The sequence below is a fragment of the Solanum stenotomum genome, chromosome 8 (assembly GCF_019186545.1).
Source record: "Solanum stenotomum isolate F172 chromosome 8, ASM1918654v1, whole genome shotgun sequence".
NCBI lineage: Eukaryota > Viridiplantae > Streptophyta > Magnoliopsida > Solanales > Solanaceae > Solanum > Solanum stenotomum.
In genome coordinates this window covers 31,888,541-31,907,182 of record NC_064289.1, presented here as the reverse complement: position 1 = coordinate 31,907,182, position 18,642 = coordinate 31,888,541, and the positions used below count along the sequence as shown (strand labels likewise).

The 18,642-nt window shown below is 34.6% G+C and overlaps 1 protein-coding gene across 1 annotated transcript; it reads left to right on the top strand.

The window, feature by feature from the left end:
- The first annotated feature begins 3,770 nt into the window (after positions 1-3,770).
- LOC125874663 (uncharacterized) lies at positions 3,771-18,565 on the top strand. Its single transcript, XM_049555656.1, has 9 exons — positions 3,771-3,925; positions 3,993-4,054; positions 4,125-4,215; positions 9,384-9,470; positions 9,711-9,764; positions 10,714-10,898; positions 17,274-17,356; positions 17,465-17,565; positions 17,992-18,565. Exons 1-9 carry the CDS (start codon positions 3,875-3,877, stop codon positions 18,202-18,204), a joined length of 927 nt encoding a protein of 308 aa, XP_049411613.1. The 5' UTR covers positions 3,771-3,874; the 3' UTR covers positions 18,205-18,565.
- Positions 18,566-18,642: the final 77 nt, after the last annotated feature.

Sequence of the window (18,642 nt, the reverse complement as noted above, 5' to 3'; positions counted from 1 at the left end):
TCAAAACCAAACGGAATTGGATTCCGTTTGAAACACTGCTTCGTCCGCCGCCTTTCAATGGTGTCTTCATATTGCTGCCACGTGCCAAATGCGCCAATTTCAATTGAATATCTCTTTGCTCACTTTCATAAGTATACAATATTATATTAAATTTAACGCATTAAGTTGTCTGATTGATTTTCTTCTTCAATCTTTCATCTTTAATTTTTTTTAGCTTCAAATTTCTTTATTTTTTTATCAATTTAATTCTACAAATAAAATACACTATTAAGCACAATTCATAAAATTCATGCTCAAAAAGAATAAATATAAATAATAAATGTGAGGCAAATAATGATTAAAATATGTATTTTGGCCTCACATCATCAATCTAGGTAAATTAGGTATATTCTTATCCTTGATACTAATCAAGAGTTCTTAGAACCAAAGAGCTCAAGTAAAGCTATAGTCTTCTTGATGTTTTTGACAACACGACTTCCTCATTCTGAAGTATTTATAAAGAACTTTGCTCTTTTGGGGGTTGAGAATTCAAAGTCAGGAATTGACGTGGACAACACTTGAAGTGTTTGTTGTCCCAACATGATGACCTTGCTCATCATAACAGGTTTGAACACTCCAAAGGTAACACCAACGATTTTGTATACTTCAACAAAGAACTTGGAGGTAACAACCTTAAATGAAGGTAATTAGGAGTTGATCTTCTTGGAAGTCATTTTAGTGTTCTTTCATGATTGAAAAGCTTAGATGAAAGGTAGATATTATCCCACTAGCGTGTCAGAATTTATAGACGATAAAATTTGTGTCGAGAAAATAATAATTAGGTGTGAAAAATATCACAACAATAGTAGTATTTTGTTTAAGATATAAGTGTTACAATCTCTATAAATCCTCTGATTCTTCTTTCCAAATATATATTCAAGAGCTATTGAGCTGGATCTTGACTTGTACTTGAATTCAAGGGCTTTTGAGCTTATTCTTGATTTGGTGGTCTTGATCTTGAGTTGTTTCTTGAACTTGAGTGCTTGAATGCTTGAACTTATAGCTTGTAGAGAAATCTACGACGTTTGATCCACAAGATCTCTCTGCCTTCTTGTTAGAATTCTGGTGACTTTTTTGAACTACGAGGACCCCTATTTATAGTTGTAAAATGAAAGCGTTGGGATGAGGACACTTTTTTCGGCCAATCAGATTTAAGTGACACGACGAAGGAGTTGTGATGATGACAAATTGTCTTTGGTCAATCAGATCTAAGTGACATGATAATATATGATTGGTCAGAACATGTGACACATTTTTATTGGTCTTTGATTTGGCTAGGCATGCCATGTCATTTTAACTTGTGGCATGATCCTATTTGTTTCTTTGTTTAACTTTGCATGTCACGTCATTTGACATGTAGTACCAAAATTTTCCTCTAGAATGAGATGACATATTATGCTTAGCAAATCGGGCTCATCATATGGAGACAAAATTAATGGACTAGTCCAACGAAATTGAACTTTTAATCAAATCCATATTTATATTGAACTAGTGTATCTTGAATTTAATATAATCTGAATCATTTTATAAATTTATCTTCAATAAAGTTTTAAATGATTACAGACACAAACTAGTATTACTTTCTCCTTTCTCAATTTCATATTTGATTGTGACCAAAACAAGCAATTAATGTTGTTTCAACAATTTATAGCACGAGTCTTTATAAGGAATTCAACAATTATAACTTAAACAAAAGTGATCAATCTAGAAATTTATGACACACTTCTATTCTTGCCGCTATTTCTATTTTATTAACATTGTGTATCATACAAATATTTTCTAATCAATTTAACCAAATACTGAACTATTAAAAGCCAAAAATCAATAATAAATATCCTCTTAATTTATTTATGAATTTAACATATTCTCAATTTGATAACCGGTAAATCAAAATTGATAATACATCAAACCTCCTAAACATGGATACACTTGGGGGTCATTTGGTTATTGGTTAGAGTTATGCAAGTATTAGTTATTCAGAAATTAGTTATGTAGATATTAATTATACAAGTAATAATTATGTCGGTATTCTTTATGTAGGATTTAGTTGTTTAAAAATTACAATACATAAATTATTACTTATTGAATATTTAACTTGTTGTAAATGAATATACTTTTTTTAAAACAAAATCTGAAATTATAAAATCCAAAAATGATAGTAATATACGTGATAAACAAGCCAAAATACATCAAAGTATCACCAGTCACCAGTCACCACTAACTATAAACTATGATGCAGAAATATAAAATGCAACACAATTCTGGTTCGGGTGGGGGGGGGGGGGGGGGGGGGGGGGGGGGGGGGGGGGGGGGGGGGGGGGGGGGGAGCACGAGGATGGCGAAACTAGTACAAAAATAGCTTAGTCTTTTTTTTTTAATAAAAAAATTAAGAAATAACTTAGTCGACCTCCTTAATCTTGTAAATTAATAACATTATTTACAAATAAATACGTAATAATTAAGGGTAAACATGTAATTTTATTATTTTAATCCATATACAGTAAAACCTCACCAAATTAATAATCTCTCTAAGATAATATTTTCCTCTAGTCCCGACTTGGTTCAATGAAAAAAATCACTCATCTCGATAAGATAATATATTTTCAGAAGACCCTTATATAATATATGATCCCATTAATATTATAAATTAATATTATTTTAAAAGTACAAATATCTCTTAGATAATTTAGCGAAATGTAATTTCATTGTGTAGTTAAAATTTAAATGTAGTTGAAGTCCATCTCTATCTTTTCTTATTGCATCCAAAAGTTTCGATGTTGTCTTTTCGAACTGCACCATAAAATTATGAAGAGTTCTAGATGCGATTAGCGTTTCATTACACGTAACTAGTTCCAAATGTATTGTATCATTTTCAACTTCATCATCAACATTGATGTATTCATTATACTTTATGTATAATAAATTTATTTTTTACGTGAATTCAATAAATATGATACATAAATTAGTGAAATACAATGATTTTGATGTAATCGAAATAAACCTTCACTGAATCTCAAAACATTCTTTAAATTAATAACTATTAATTTGTTGATTAAATAATATCTCTACAAATAATAATATTTCATGGTCCCATCTATATTAATTTAGTGAGGTTTTACTGTATAACTAATACCCTCATAACTTATTTCACCCTCTACTCCACATAAAATTATACATCGATTTCCTCATAAATTATGTGAGTATTAGCCATGTAGAATTACAAAAACACAACCAAACACCATATAAAATCAATACATAAATAACTTTTATACAACATTTGTAAACACACCAATCAAACATTGTATACAATTTATAAGGATAAGGTACAAGTACCTTCCTAAACTATGACCGAAATTCCAGAGACACCTTAAGGTCCTATTACCCCTGAATCTATTTTTTTTTTTATAGTTTTGTACACCTTTTTTATTTATGTGACATCCAATATATCTCCCACGCGCTTCAATTGTGTGGAGTCATGGAGTGTGCCACGTAAGTCAAAAGGTGTACAAAGTTACAAAAAAATGAGTTCAGGAGAGTAATATGACCTTTGTTTAGTTAAGACGCATCTCTGAAATTTCGATTCTAATCTAGAGGTACTTATACCTTATTCCAAATTTATACATGAAACTTTTATTCTATTTGCAAACCAAACATGATATAAAATGAGTTCAGGAGGCTAATATGTAAATGCTTATTCATAAATTTAACTCCCAACCCTTGAGCGGTTTTTTTTTTTTTATAAACCCCGAAGAAACTCTTGTCCATCGACGACTTTCCGGTTCGCCTGTCTTACTGTTGGTACCATTGAGAGAGAGAGACAGTAGTGTTGAGTTAGATGATTAAAGGAGGCAAAACTTCGGTGCTAACATATGCTGAAAAATGCAAGGTGAGTGGGGAACCTCTTGTTCATTAAAAAATTTCCTTCATAAATGATCTTATGCATTCTTTTGCAGAATATATTGGCATCTAATTGGCAAGGTTACCTTAATACTGTGAAAGCTGATGCTAATGGAAGGTATATATATGCTTTTATGATATTATTATTTGCCTTTTGTCCCATCTGTTTATTACCTTGTTTATCTCAGCAAAGGGGAAATATACACTTCAAAAGTCCGCTATTTCGTCAAGAGAGGCAAGCCCTACATCTGGGTACCTGAAAATGATATGCACAATGTGGTATATTTCAGCCCTTTCACATTTTTAAGCACTTCGATATGAGATCTTAATAATATTTCAAATCTGCATTTACCAAGTAATTTCAGTATTCTAACCTTATTTGAATTGCTTCGTCTTACACTTAATTGCTTACCTGTACTACTCCTCTTGAGGATATTATAGATTTTCATTTGGATGATACAGGAGATATTATCATGTTATGTAAAATTAACTTTGTTTTATGGTGTTCATAACGACGAAAATGACAATATTAAACTTGTGTACGAATAAGATGGACCATATGCATTTATAGTCTCCCTACCATCAGTTTGATAAGTTTTTTCAATCTTATCCATGCAGCAGTATAAAGAAAAAGAAAAAAATTTGAGCTTGTGAGTTGAGCCTAATTTGAGGTTCTCTGTCTATTCTACCCTCCCTTCCTCCTCCAATTGCCTTGTGCTCATGGTTATCTCTCCTTCAAAGAGAGGGTGGAGTGGAGGTGGTATTTCTACATAATGTCTATCCAAATACTTTCTGTTAGTAGCATGATTCATGTAGTGATACCTTGAAAAGGTATTTTTTTTCTTGATTATTTTGTTTCTCTGGATAAGAAGAAGCTTTAATCTATGACTAGGCATGGTGGTATACTCAATATGTGTATCATATGATTAATAATTTGATAAAAGCTGATTCACTATACTATAAGGAGTCGTTTGGTGAGGGGTAAGAATAAATGGTCATGGGATAAAAAAATAGTCCTGAGATTAAATTTTGGTGTCTTATTTGGTTGTCATGTTTGGGATAACTTATCCCACCATTTATACCATAGTGATGGGATAAGTTATCCTATATAGATGGTGGGATAAGTTATCCCAGGATAATTATCCTGGGATAACTTGTTCCCAACCAAACGACCCCTAAACGTCTTACCATAGGACATATAAACAGAGAGTAACAAAACCTTGATTAAAACAAAATTTGAAAACTTCAAAAAAAAAAAGAAAAGAAAGGAAGGTGAACCTTTGAAGGTATAATAATTTGATAGTAACCTAAAGTTACTAGTTTAATTTTTTTTTGATAGCAACCTACGCTTTATATTTATTGAGAAAAGTAGCATGTATTATAAGCAAAGGAATACACCGAAGGTATTCCAATATTACTTACAATCAGAAATCATAGAAGTATAATTAGCCTCCTATGAATTCATAAGTAATCTAAAGTGCTAGGAATATCCTCTTCTTCTTGAGGATATTCATGTTTACACCAAAAAAAAAAAAAAAGAAAAGAGCCAGACTATTCATCTTCATTTTCTGAAGGGGGCAACTCTTGTTTTCAAAGCACCTCTGATTCCTTTCCATCCAGATAGTCCACTAAATGCTCAGGCTAGGACAATCTTCCATCTCTCCCTGTGCCCTGACTACCATCTCTATTCCACTATGGTAAAGCTTAATTAATATTCCTTTGCATAAGCTAGCTATTGCCCCTTAGGTTGATGAAAATCTGCCACATCTTCAGTCTCTCCACAATGTAGAAAGAGATGGTTTATTGTCACTGTCTCACATTCACAATAAGAACATCTGGAGCACCTTTTTCATGAGGCTATCCTGAGTGAGTGCAACCTGTTTTGTCTAACAACCAAGTGAAAGATGTCACCTTGAATGTCACCTATCATCTTCGAGGCTAACCACCTTGTTGTGTGTTTGATCTTTGAGAGCTTCTGTAACCTGAACAAACTGAGGATCTTGCTTGCTTGTCTGGTAGTCAAAACAGATTGCCCTCACTTGTGTTCAGGCCTTTGCAATGCTCTAGAATGTTAAGAAACTCAATCAATGTGTTCACCTCCCAATCATTCAAATGTTTTCTTAAACCTGAGGTCTCATCCCTGATTGTCTCTCATCTCTCTAACTGTAGCCTTTCTCTGCAGGCTCAAGTTGAAAATTAGGAAATCTAGCTTTTAAAGTGTCTTGATCTACCCAACAGTCTTCCCTCCATTACCTACCTTGATTTTACTATTGTTGATTAATTTGGGTCATCTCCATACTCCAGTTTCATAAGGTCGTAATGCCACCTTGTTGATCCACGAGTCCTCCATTCCATATCTTACCTTTATTGTATCCTTCCATAATGCTTGTTCTTGAGAGACAAATAAGAAGGCATGATTTTGAATTTTTAGATATCTTATTCCCTGACCCCTTCCTTTTTACTAAGTGTGACATGATCCCACTTTACTAGGTGGATCTTGTGATTGTTTGGATCACAATTTCCTTGCAACAAAAAATTCCTTGCAATAGCATCCAGTCTGTCAGTCACATTTGTTGGCATAGGGAAAACATACATCATGTAGCTAGGTAGTGTATCAAAAACATTTTTTATGAGTGTAACTCTACCACCCAAAGACGAATACTAGCTCTTCCAGTTCACTAGCTTCATAGCACATATTTCCAGTACATTGTTCCTGTTCCAAATACCTTTTGACCTTGCATACCAAGATAAACTGTGGGAAGCTATCCTATTCCCCTCCCCCCAAGTATAGTGGCTAAATTAGCAATCCTAGGCTATTCTGTTCAGACTCTTCAAAAATATGGACAAGTGCGTGTCGGATCCTCCAAAAAATAGTACATTTTTGAAGGATCCGACACAGCTGCGACATCATATATGGAGAGTCTGAGCAACATAGATCCTAGGCACCTCATTAACTAGGTAAAAGAAGCGTTCAGCCCAATTAATGTGAGGACTTGAAATGGCTTCAAATAAAATAAGAATGACTCTCAAGTACTTCAGTTGAGAGTTGTCTGCATCACAAAAGATCAAAGTGTCATCAACATATTGGAAGTGAGATATGGCCAGGCTCTGTCTATCATCCATGTTTGCTTTGAAACCCCGTATCCAACCATTTGTTTGGTGCTGTCCTAAGCATGTCATTGAGTCCCTCCATTGCTAAAATAAATAGAAAAAGGGATAAAGGGTCTCCTTGTATCAGCCCTCTCTTAGAAGAGAAGAAACCAACAGGGGATCCATTTATCAGAATAGAGAACTTCACAGTTGTAGTACATAACTTAATTCATTTGTCACCAAATCCCATACTTTCCATGGTCTTCTGGAGAAAGCTCCAGTGTAAATGATCACAGGCTCTTTCAATATCCAACTTGCATAAGATGTCTGGCGCCTTGCTGATCTTCCTCACATCCACACACTCATTTGCAATCAATATAACACCTATAATCTGCCTGCCTTTTATAAATGTCATTTGTTGAGCATACACGAGTTTAGAAATTACTTTTTTGAGCCTTTCCGTCAACACTTTTGAGATGATCTTGTATATACAACTTATTAAGCTAATAGGTCTGAAGTCCTTCACTGGCCCCCATATTCTTTGGAATCAGCATTTGAACTTTTTTCAAAAATGCCTTGATCATGAAAATTCTGTACAGCTGCAACTTCTCTACTGACGACATCCCAGCATGTGATAAAGAAGGCCATAGTGAAGCCATTATGGCTAGGTGTTTTGTCCCTAGCACATGCCATAATACAGTCTTTGATTTCATTATCACTGAACTGGCTATGTAGCATAATATTATCAGCTCCACTGTTCCTGTTCTAGATTGAATTGAGGTCTCTATCTCTCTGTCTCTAAGCAACCTACAACTGTTACCCCTTAATTAACGTGGATATCCGTATGGATCAGGAAGATAACTGCCTACCATTTTTTTCAATAAGATTATTTTCTTCTCAATTTACAAATCCGGGCTTCTGATTTGCAAGTCGGATTCTACAAGAGGGGTGAAGTTGGGTTATGACATTCAGAAGTGATTAAAGCAGAGTAATTCAAGGTTGTTGGGGCATTTTGGTATACTTAACGAATTTCATTAGTCTGAGAAGAAGATGATTTTTTAGTCTCGGATATGCTTCCATTTTTGTTCTAGGCTTTCTTTATTTTCCCGTGCGTTCAGTTCCCTTCTTGTTCCCAGAGCTTGAGGCATTGTAGTGCAACTCATACTGATCTCAGTTTCCATAAAAAAAGTTAGTAACTTAGTCTTCACAATTACTCCACTTTACTGAATGCAGATAGTATGGAAAGACATCTATGGGATGTGGAGAATGAAATCAGCCTGTTTCTTAAGAACCTTACTTTAAACAGGGAAAGCTTGCTTTCTGGGAATGCAAAATAAGATGGGAGAAAGGTTGAAATAGGAATAAGTGATAATGTAGCAAAAAGATTTTGGAACTGTTGTTTCTGATTTCTTATGTATTGCTTTTTGTGAAGATTTGAGTTACTTCTGTGTTCATTCGCTCTTTCTGGGATTTGCTTTCTTCTTGATTTGTATATATTCCTACAGAGTCGATTTATTTCGTTGTCTTTATTTTTACTTATAGAGCTTAAGCCCCTCTTCTCTAGTCAAATGAAGATTCTCATTCATTCAAAACCCTTATTTTTACATGTAGGGCTTAAACCCCTCCTCTCTAGTCAATGAAGATTCTTATTCTTTTAAAACCTTTCTCTTAAAACTATAGCTATCAGAGACAACACAAGATGAAGTAATAATGACGGCATATGAATTCGGGACAACATTGTAAGGATAATATAATTCTTGAATATATATTGCTATAGGACTCCATAAAACATTGCCTTTTAGCTTTCCGATAAGGCATAAGACATAAAAAAGACACTCAAACTTGGCCTCAACTAACAAGTAAACATTCCAGCTTTTAGTATGCACATATAGACACCTCAAATCGTCTCCTGTGTCATTTAAACATTCCAACTTACAAAATGATCATCTAGACATTTCCAAAATTTATGTGCCAAGTCAGCGTCAAGTGTCCACGAAACATAGTGGGATGAGTTGGGATGTTTAGTTACCAGTTGAGACCAAGTTGAGGTGTCTAGAAGTGCACTCTCAAAGTTAAGAGTGCTTACTTGTTAGCCGAGGCCAAGTTTGAGTGTTTGTTCATGCATTATGCCTTTTGATAAACTTCTTTTTGGAAATTACTAAGTTTTAATTTTTAACTCATGATTTCCTGGTTTGGGTTTCAAAGCTCCACATTAGTTTCTGATACCATGAAGGAAAATATAATAGCTTGGCTATTGAGTAATACGGAATCTAATTTGTGATGCATGCTTGTTGGTTGAATTGGTTCATTGGAGGATGTACAACAGCCCTGACATGTTGTTTCTCTTTTCTATGTAGAACACAATGATAGATGAGCGCGGTTCTTTTGCTGTGGCCAGTCCCTTCCCAGGTCCACTGCCAAGTTTTCTCAATTCTATCAAGAAAGTGGGTATAGAACCGTTTGTTTTCCTACATCTTGTGTCTGATAGCTCTAACCTTAATCATTCAATTCATTATTTTTCTTGTGTAGCAATTAGTGAGACTGTCAGTCTGAAGTGGTTGTCATGTTGTATATCACTTCCTTGTTTCCATTTAAGTTTGTTTCTTGAGGAACTCTTCACACAGTGCGTTCTTCTATCTGGGGGATGTTTAGCTATTTGTACAAACTGACATAGCATAATGCAGTTACCAGCTCGGGTTGCTCTGATGGGTGAAGTTCTGCCTCTTAAAGATGAAAAGGTGTGTTTTAGATGGCTCCTTCCCGACAAATGAATTCACTTTATTTTAACCTCTAATATTGCTTGTCTGACTATTCAATTCATTTGACTATCTTCTGCTTTTATGAGAAACTTTGAATCAACGTATTTATGTTGTTCTTGATAGCACTCTTCGGTGATGTTAGGCTCCCAACTATTCATAGTAGTGAAACAGTATGTTAGAGCAGGGAGGGATGGCTATTTTGTGAGGGGGTTGGTTTGGAAGGATTTCACCAAACGGAATTTTGGCTAACCTTTTCTGAATGTGAACTTGAGGCTGCTCGGACCTGCATAAGTCAAGTTTAAGTTACTCATCCCCATAGGTATTCGCCTAGCAAACAACTATCATCTTTCTGCATGAATTGAGCAGATATTAGAAGTATGAAACAGTGAGATATACTGAATGCTTGAAAGTTTGAGTTCATCAAAAGGTACAAAATAAAGATAAAATTCACGAGTAAAATGACAGAAGGCAGGATGTAAATAAAGGGAGAAATGGATACTTTCTTCAGCTTATTTGTATAGAGAAAGCAAGATAGGTTGAAATTGGACCATCCATTGAATAAGAAAGGAGGAAGGCTCGGCAAATTCCAATGAAAGCTGTGAATTATTGTTAACTTTTGCTAATCCTCTGCATACATTCATGGACTGCAAGTGAATGTACTACAAGTGATTTCTGCCATTTCATAGTTATATTTCTGCCTTTTTATTTACCTGTTGGGTTAGACCAGCAATTGTGTAGGATTGACTAACTGAGGAGCGAGCTGAGTTGATATGGCTGTAGCTTGGTAATGCCCATTTGTGGTCATACAACTAAATTGTCTAGCTAAGTGACCTTGTGCTGGAAAGAGAGTTGTTCGTTTCACTAATGGACCTTTTCATGCTAGCATGAAGAAGTGATTTTTGAAATGTTTCTTCTTGCTCCATGACAGGCTAGGTTGCCTAGAGACAGCCTTAAGGAAGTCATATCATCTGAAAGGAGCATGATTGAGAAGTTCTCTTACTCCGTTTTGGGTATACTGAATTCATCCAGCCTTGGTGCTACATGCCGAGGTGACAATCTCCAGGAATTACTTGATTCAGACAAAAGATATGTTGTCTTCAAGTGCAGCCCAAGGTGAACAGTTTTTAATTCAACTCTTATCAGTAATTGTTTTTTATTCTGCTAGATTATCATATACTCTTCATCAAAAAAGATTTATATGTACTATCAGTTCGATTTTTGTTTCCTCCTAACCTTCTGTCCCTCTGCAATATTATACCGAGAGTCGACAAAAAAATGTGATAGACTTTTCTGCTGAAATAGTAAATAAAGGAACAAATACTGTTGTTTCATACTAGTTACACTGAAATTACAACAAGAAGTATGAAAAACAATCACTAGGACACTGCCAACACCATAAATTACATCCGAAGACATGAATGTGTTATGAATCATTAGGGAAGGATCGATTCACAAGGCGATATATAAATCAACTCATTAAAGGGAGGTTGAAACCTTAGAATTCATTAAAAGAGAGAACTCCGATCTCTTCAGCTCTTCAAAGGGAGACTGAAACCTTAGAGTTCAATGGAAGAGAGAACTCTAATCTCTTGCTTTTTTGCTTAAATATGACTTATCGATTTATTCATCAAAAGCCCCTTTAAATAGTAGTCTTATTACATCCATAGCAAGTCTAATGAAACTATGAAAGTAGGAGACCTAATTCCTGTTCCAAACTAATGACTATAACTTAACTTAATCCTTATGAAACTATGAAACATAATCTCTATTCTAGAATAATAAAGGCAAAAGTATTCATTACCCCCCTGAACTTGAAGCTTTTTATATGGTGTACACCTAAACTAAATTTCGTTTTAATTACCCCACTGAACTTGTTTATTCCTCCGTCGCGTACATCTTTATTGTCCACCTGGCGTGGAAATTGACAACACACTCTACTAGGCGCGTGAGGAAGTGATTTTTTGCCACATTATAACGCTACAACGGTAAAAAAAACGTAAAATCTTCATTTTTCTTTAATATTTGGCATATTTTAAACGAAAAATAGGGCAAAATGTAAATGAAAAATAAAGGAAACAAAAATTAACACTTACTTGGTAAGAATTTCAAACAAATTTGAAATTTAATCAACCAACTTCACGTCTAGAAAAATCCAAATCCAAAAATTACTTTTAAACAATGAATAAATTTAAGAACTATCCAATGAATAAATATTATTCCCAACAATAAAAGTCTTGTGCTGGCATTTAATCTGAGTTCTCCGGTACTAAATATTAATTTCTTTAAGATTTTCGGGTTTAGTCCGGAAGTTTTAGTGAGAAGTTTAGTCCGAAAGTTTTAGGTGAGAAGGTTTGATATTTATTTTTGCCATATTAATTTATCTAGGTGGCTATTATTTATCCAGGTGGAAATCCACGTCACCACTTTTGCCAGCTGTCGCGCGCGTGTAGTCACAATAGGAGTAGGTGGATAATAATGGTGTACACGACGGAGGAATAAACAAGTTCGGGGGGGTAATTAAAACGAAATTTAGTTTAGGTGTACACCGTATAAAAAGCTTCAAGTTCAGGGGGGTAATGAGTACTTTTGCCAATAATAAATAAAGCACCTAAAAATATAATTAAATACTATCCGAACCGAAAAAGTTATTGGTTTATAGTAATGGGTAATTGGTTTTCAGTTTTGATAACAATTTTGATTTTTTTTTGTTATCAAGTTATTGGTTCTTAATGGTTTGAAGTTTTTTCTTAATGGGTTAACCGATAACCCGATAGTAGATTAAATAATTTTATTTATACCATTTTCTATATAAAGTCATTGACTTAGAGCTTAGTTTCCTACTTTTATTTCTGGTTGTCTCAAATTTTTGGTTATTCTACAATAAGCTGCAATAAGTGAACTCATGTGCATGGTTCATTTGGTTTGTCACCTTGTTTCTAAGTGATTATCAATGAGTTTTCTTGTGTCAAATTTTAACGATTAAACCGATAACCAAACCGACAACGATCAATAACCGATAAACCAATAATTGATAAGCCAATATCTTAATGGTTCTATAACGGTTTAGCATGTCTACAAAACGATAACCCAATAAGTCAAACCAATAAACTTCAAAACCAAACTGAACCAATCGATACTCAGCCCTAGCTAGAACTCTCCCAAAAGATTCCTTTTTCTTTTTCTAAATATCCCTCTTGTAACCATCCTACCCCCTTTTTTTTTTTTTTTTTAATTTCAATTTTTTTTTTTGTCTCATGACAGTTACTAAGAGCCTGTTTGGCATTGTTGTTGGGAGGCCAGAAACACTTATTTTGAGAAAAAAACACTTTTGTTGATAAATTGAGTTTTGGCAAATCAGTAAAAATGCTTTTAAATAGAAGCAGAAACAGTTTTTCTGCTGTTGGGAAGAAGCTAAAAATAGAAGCAAAAACAAAAAATTATTTTTCTCAAGACTAAAATATCCTTTTCATAGATACATATTTACCAATATATTTCTTATTAATTAATTAACATATTTCATAAGTTTGGTTAAATTTCATATAAGAATTTTATTTTTAATTTTTATATAATAAATTTTATAATTTATTTTACGTTTATATATTATTATTTTATATATTATATATTTACGTTTTATTTTGTAGAATTAGAAAAAATGTAACAACAATATTTTTACAAGATCAGAGAAAAGAAAAAAAAACAATTAGAGATTTCATCCTCCCAAAAAGGTATACTATTGATTGAAAATTTAAACATGTAAATTGTAATTTAAAAAAAATAAAAATATAATTATTTTTTTATAATAGATATTTAAAATAGTTTCTCTATAAAATAATTTTAATATTAGAAGTGCATCAATAGTTCTTTTTTTGTAATTTGACTCTTAAAAGCACTTTTAAAAAAATATTGGTCAAACGCAATTTGCTTATGAAAAACACTTTTTAAATGAATTAACCAAACACAAATTGTTTTTTTCCAAAAGCATTTTCCTAAAAAGCCATTTTTAAAAAGTGCTTCTAAAAATAAGTTGTTTTTAGCAGTAATGCCGAACAGATTCTTAAGTCTTTTAATTGTTTATTTTGGCCTCCTGGGATAAGTTTTTATAACTTGAGGCTCATCAAAATGACTTTGAGCTCTATAAGTTTTTGGCATGAGTACTTATCCAACAAGGAAGAAAAGAGATGTTTGAGATGAGATTCTAACTTTTTCTCTTCTTTCTTGGAGATACTATTGGTACAACTGAATGTAGAACTAGTGTTATGAAAGGCAAAAAACGCAAAAAAGCTCTAAGGTTCATTGGGGCTTTAAAGATAGCGCAAATAAAACGTGGGCTTTAGTGAAGAAGGTGCAAATGGAGGAAAAATACAAATATTTATTTTTAGTCCAAGACTAATAATTATAATAACAAGATAATAAATATATGGACAAAGAAATTGAATTTTTTTATATTAAGTAAAATATCAATTATTTAGTGTCGCCTCTTCAGGATTACACTCATTGGTAAGGAATAATTTGTCTTATAGCCTTGATGACGACACTGAAACACCCATAAAGTGAGGTGAAGTGATCAATATGTATGTTTGATTGCTAATTATTGTGAATGCTAGCTATATTCACAATTTTGTGAACCTTTTATAATATCAATATTTAAAAGTTAGTGACTTTTAGATAAGTAGGAATGGATTTCTAGAAGTACCTTTGTAGGTTGTAGCTTCCTTTTTATTTACTCCCTGGTTACCCGTGCATGTGATGTAATTTAACTGTATTTGACAATTATGGAGTGAGTCATCACGGTAATTTTGTAATGGTAGATATGTAGGAATGGATTTCCTTTAACTATTTTTTTGCTTTAGATTCTTGGAAACCACTTATTACATTTTATTCCATATAGGTGTGCAAACAACTTTTTAGAATATCTTTATATGGTAAACTTCACCCACCAATTCCTCCCCTAGTGTGAGGAGCTCAACCTCCATCTTCTCCTCTTGGTTCTGTTGGTGACTCAACCACAATGTTATGGTCCTTGATATGTATTAAAGAATGACAAAAGTCCCACATCAGTGGTTAATGAGATGGGTGGACGGACTCCTTATAAGGCTTGAGCAATCCTCCTCCCTTTGAGCTATCTTTTGGGGTGTGAGTTAGGCACAAGACCTAATTTAACATGGTATCAGAGCAGGGCCCGTCTCACCCAATGTTGGGGCCTCCAAAATCAAAATTGCCCAATCACTAGATGCTAAGCACTGGGCGTGAGGTGGGGGTGTTAAAGAATGACAAAAGTCCCACATCGGTGGTCAATGAGATGGGTGGATTCCTTATAAGGCTTGGGCAATCCTCCTCCCTTTGAGCTAGCTTTTGGGGTGTGAGTTAGGCCCAAGACCTAATTTAACAATATGGATGTAGTTATGGGACGCTGCAAGATGAAATTAGATGTTTTTTCCGTATGACCTATGTTGTTGGTTCGTCATAGAGAACCTACAATTTCTTGATTTAAAGTACTCAAAAACTAAAATGATTTTTTACTTGGATTTCATAGGATAAACATTGAGTTTAATACAATACTGATAAGATAACTGCCCTAGAAACTAGGACATGGCTTCCTTACATTACTAGAACGAGAAACTGCAAATTACTACAAAGAAATAACTACTACTGGAATGAGAAACTGCAAATAACTACTACAAAGAAGTAACTACTGGAAATAATTACTGCTGTAAATAGTTGGGAGATTTGAGTGATAACATTACTCCCCTCCTTCAAACCGTTGTTTCTCCTCAAGCGCTAAGTGTGGAAAGTATTTGTATTTTCCTTTGTTTTAGCAAATTCTACCTCATTGTCTGTAGAGTCGATCCAAAATGATTTCTCGCATTGATGACCTTGGGTTCACATTTCATCACAGTTTAAACAAAATCCTTTGTCGCTTTTCCTCCATTTTAGATCTGGTCAGTTTTTTCACAAATTTGATATGTTGAGGTGAGAAACCTGATGTCTTTGATCCGCAATTATCTAACAATTGCGAACAAATGAGTTGTTCCTTGAGTTCATAAAGCCGAGATAAACTCATCACCGTAGCCAAATCTGGAGATTAGGCAACTCAACCTCAATTGCTATATTAATCAGCAAGATCATTGATATAAAGTTCATTTTTTTGTGATTGTGCGAGTGTACCAGCCCGTGAAACTAACTGCTTAGACTTTTCTTGGTAATGTGCCATAGACCTGATGTGGTGTAACTTAGCTAATCATTCCAACTTGTGATTGGTGGCCCAAAACAAAGGCTACAATGATGTTTGAATTCATCCTAAGAAGGTTGAGGCATATCTATTTCTTGTTGAAGAAACTAAAGTTGTGCATTTCCCTCCGAATGAAAAGGAGCAAGTCCAACCTTTTCTTCTTCTGGAGTTTGTTGGTGTCGAAAGAAGCGTTCACATATGTTCAACCATTCCAAAGGGTCCTCCGACTTTTAAACCGTGGGAAATCCAACTTTGTATGTCGAGGAATGATGGAACTTCCTCCCGCTTCTGATTTTGACCCTCCTGCCACTCCAGTTTTACCCTTCCAACCGCGAGTTTGACTGGTATGTTAAGTTGATTCAAAATCAACCTTTGAATTTGCTAAATCCTTTGTTAGTGCATCAAAGCGAGCATTCATTGCTTCCTGTTTGGCTAAATTGGCTGCATGTTCTTGGAACAAGTTCACCAATTGTGCCAGTTGATATTGAATTTGGTCTCCCGTAACTCCCGACTCTGATACCAATTTTTTACGGTCCCCTGATGTGGATCTAGTTATGGGTCACTGCAAGATGAAATAAGATGTTTTCTTTCGACGACTTATGGTGTTGGTTTGTTATGAGAGATCATGCAATCCCTTGAGTTAAATTACTCAAAAACTGTAATCATTTTCTGCTTAGAATTGAAGGGATAAACAGAGTTTAAATACAATATTGATAAGATAGCTACCCCTAGAAATTAGGATATGAGTTCAGACTTCCCAACATTACTAGAATGAGAAACTGCAAACTACTACGAAGAAATAACTAATACTGGAATGAGAAACTGCCAATAGCTACTACTATAAACTGTTGGGAGACTAAGAAGTGATAATACATAACCTTATGCTTGGTGGCGCAGGGTCCTCAGTAGGCTATTCTTGCTTATCCAAACAAGAATAAAAGCCCTCAAGAGTGTGGCCTAGTGGTGAATGAAGTGGTTAGAATGATGAGGTTTTAGGTTCAAATCCCAGCGGAGATAAAAACACTAGGTGATTTCTTCCCATCTGTCCTAGTCTTGGTGGACAGAGTCAACTGGTACCAGTTTCTGGTGGAGTGACAGATGTCCCATGAAATTAGTTGTGTGCATGTTGGCCCGGATACCATGGTTATCGAAAGTAATAAAAAAAATTGTATGATATAAATTCAGATGGATGGGACAATTTAATATATCTGAAAACTGGCTAGAAATGTCTTGCTAATGAAAAATTATCTACTTCACAGTTCATACATGTACTTTGACAGCAATGGAGGGACTCATGAAGTAGATCTAGAGGAAGTCCATGCAACAAAACCTGATCCTTTATGTAAGAGTTTTAGAACTGAACTGTTGATGTTTGCATATCTGATTATTTTGAGGACCAATGTTCTCATTATTGATGAGCAGTATTCTCTAAATGTATTGTATTTTGTAGCATCACATACCATGAGCCTGATTGATGGAATTAATCAAAGTGAGGTGAGGCGTAGGGCTCTAATTCTCTTCTGCATCACGCACTTGAATAAGAACGCAAAGGTGATTTCTGGTTGTCTCTGAAAGCTCGGGTAAAATGTATTTGTCTTCTCTGAGTTCTCATGCTAAATATCTGCTAAGTGATTTTCTTATACTTTCATTTGGAAGTTCCAAGATAAATTAAGCCACTGCACTAGATTTAGGGCCATTGTGACTGTATATAACCTGGTAAATTCTTACACATGTTTACTGCCATTATTTTCATTTTTCAAGGTGGGATCCTTAAATTTTATGTCTAACTTATAATTGTCACAGCATATCATTGTTGTGATCGAGGTAGTTACTATATCATGACACACATAAGCCATAAACCCACACCAAACATCAATAAATATTGCCCTCGGCCTACCAATTTGCATTATCATTCAGTCCCTCTATAAACTATTAGCTGATATGCAGTAGAGAACTGATCCCTGGTTTTATGTGAAGGATGCTTATCTGCTTTCTATAGATCGGAAAGGATTGGATGTGCTGGGAAAAGTTTTAGGTCCAATAAGGAGCGATGGTTCTCGTGAATATCAGTGGAGGGAGTTCAGAATTGCATTCAGAGAAGAGGCACACACTGTTGAAACATTCTGCCGCCAGCTTGTTGAAATGGAGGAGGAATCACTCAAGAGTATCTCCAACTTTAGTGGCATATAAATAGGGTGGAATTAGCATCACAGAGACAGGTTTAAATAGAAAGCAAGGAGAACCCACCAAGAATAACTGCATCATGATTCATGGGTCACTTTTGACAGAGAAGGGGAACTGCGATAGAGGGTCCTGGCTAGGAACAGAAGGATGAACACTTTTATAATGCAGATGAGTGATCTTGTGATTTGAGCTGTGTTCATATCTGTTCTTGTAACCTAGATCATAAAATGTTAATAACCTAAGCTGAGCCGTGACACTGTAGTTGAGGAATGTTATTCATTGTGATTTTAACTGTTAAAAAGCTTATGGTTGGTGCGAGCTGCATACCCTCACCTATTATAAAGAGAACGTGTTTCTTTAAATTTAATAGAAGATAATATTGTTATTATTTGGTGGATGACTTGTTAGTGACAGTACGAAGCCCCTACTAGACACACATGACTC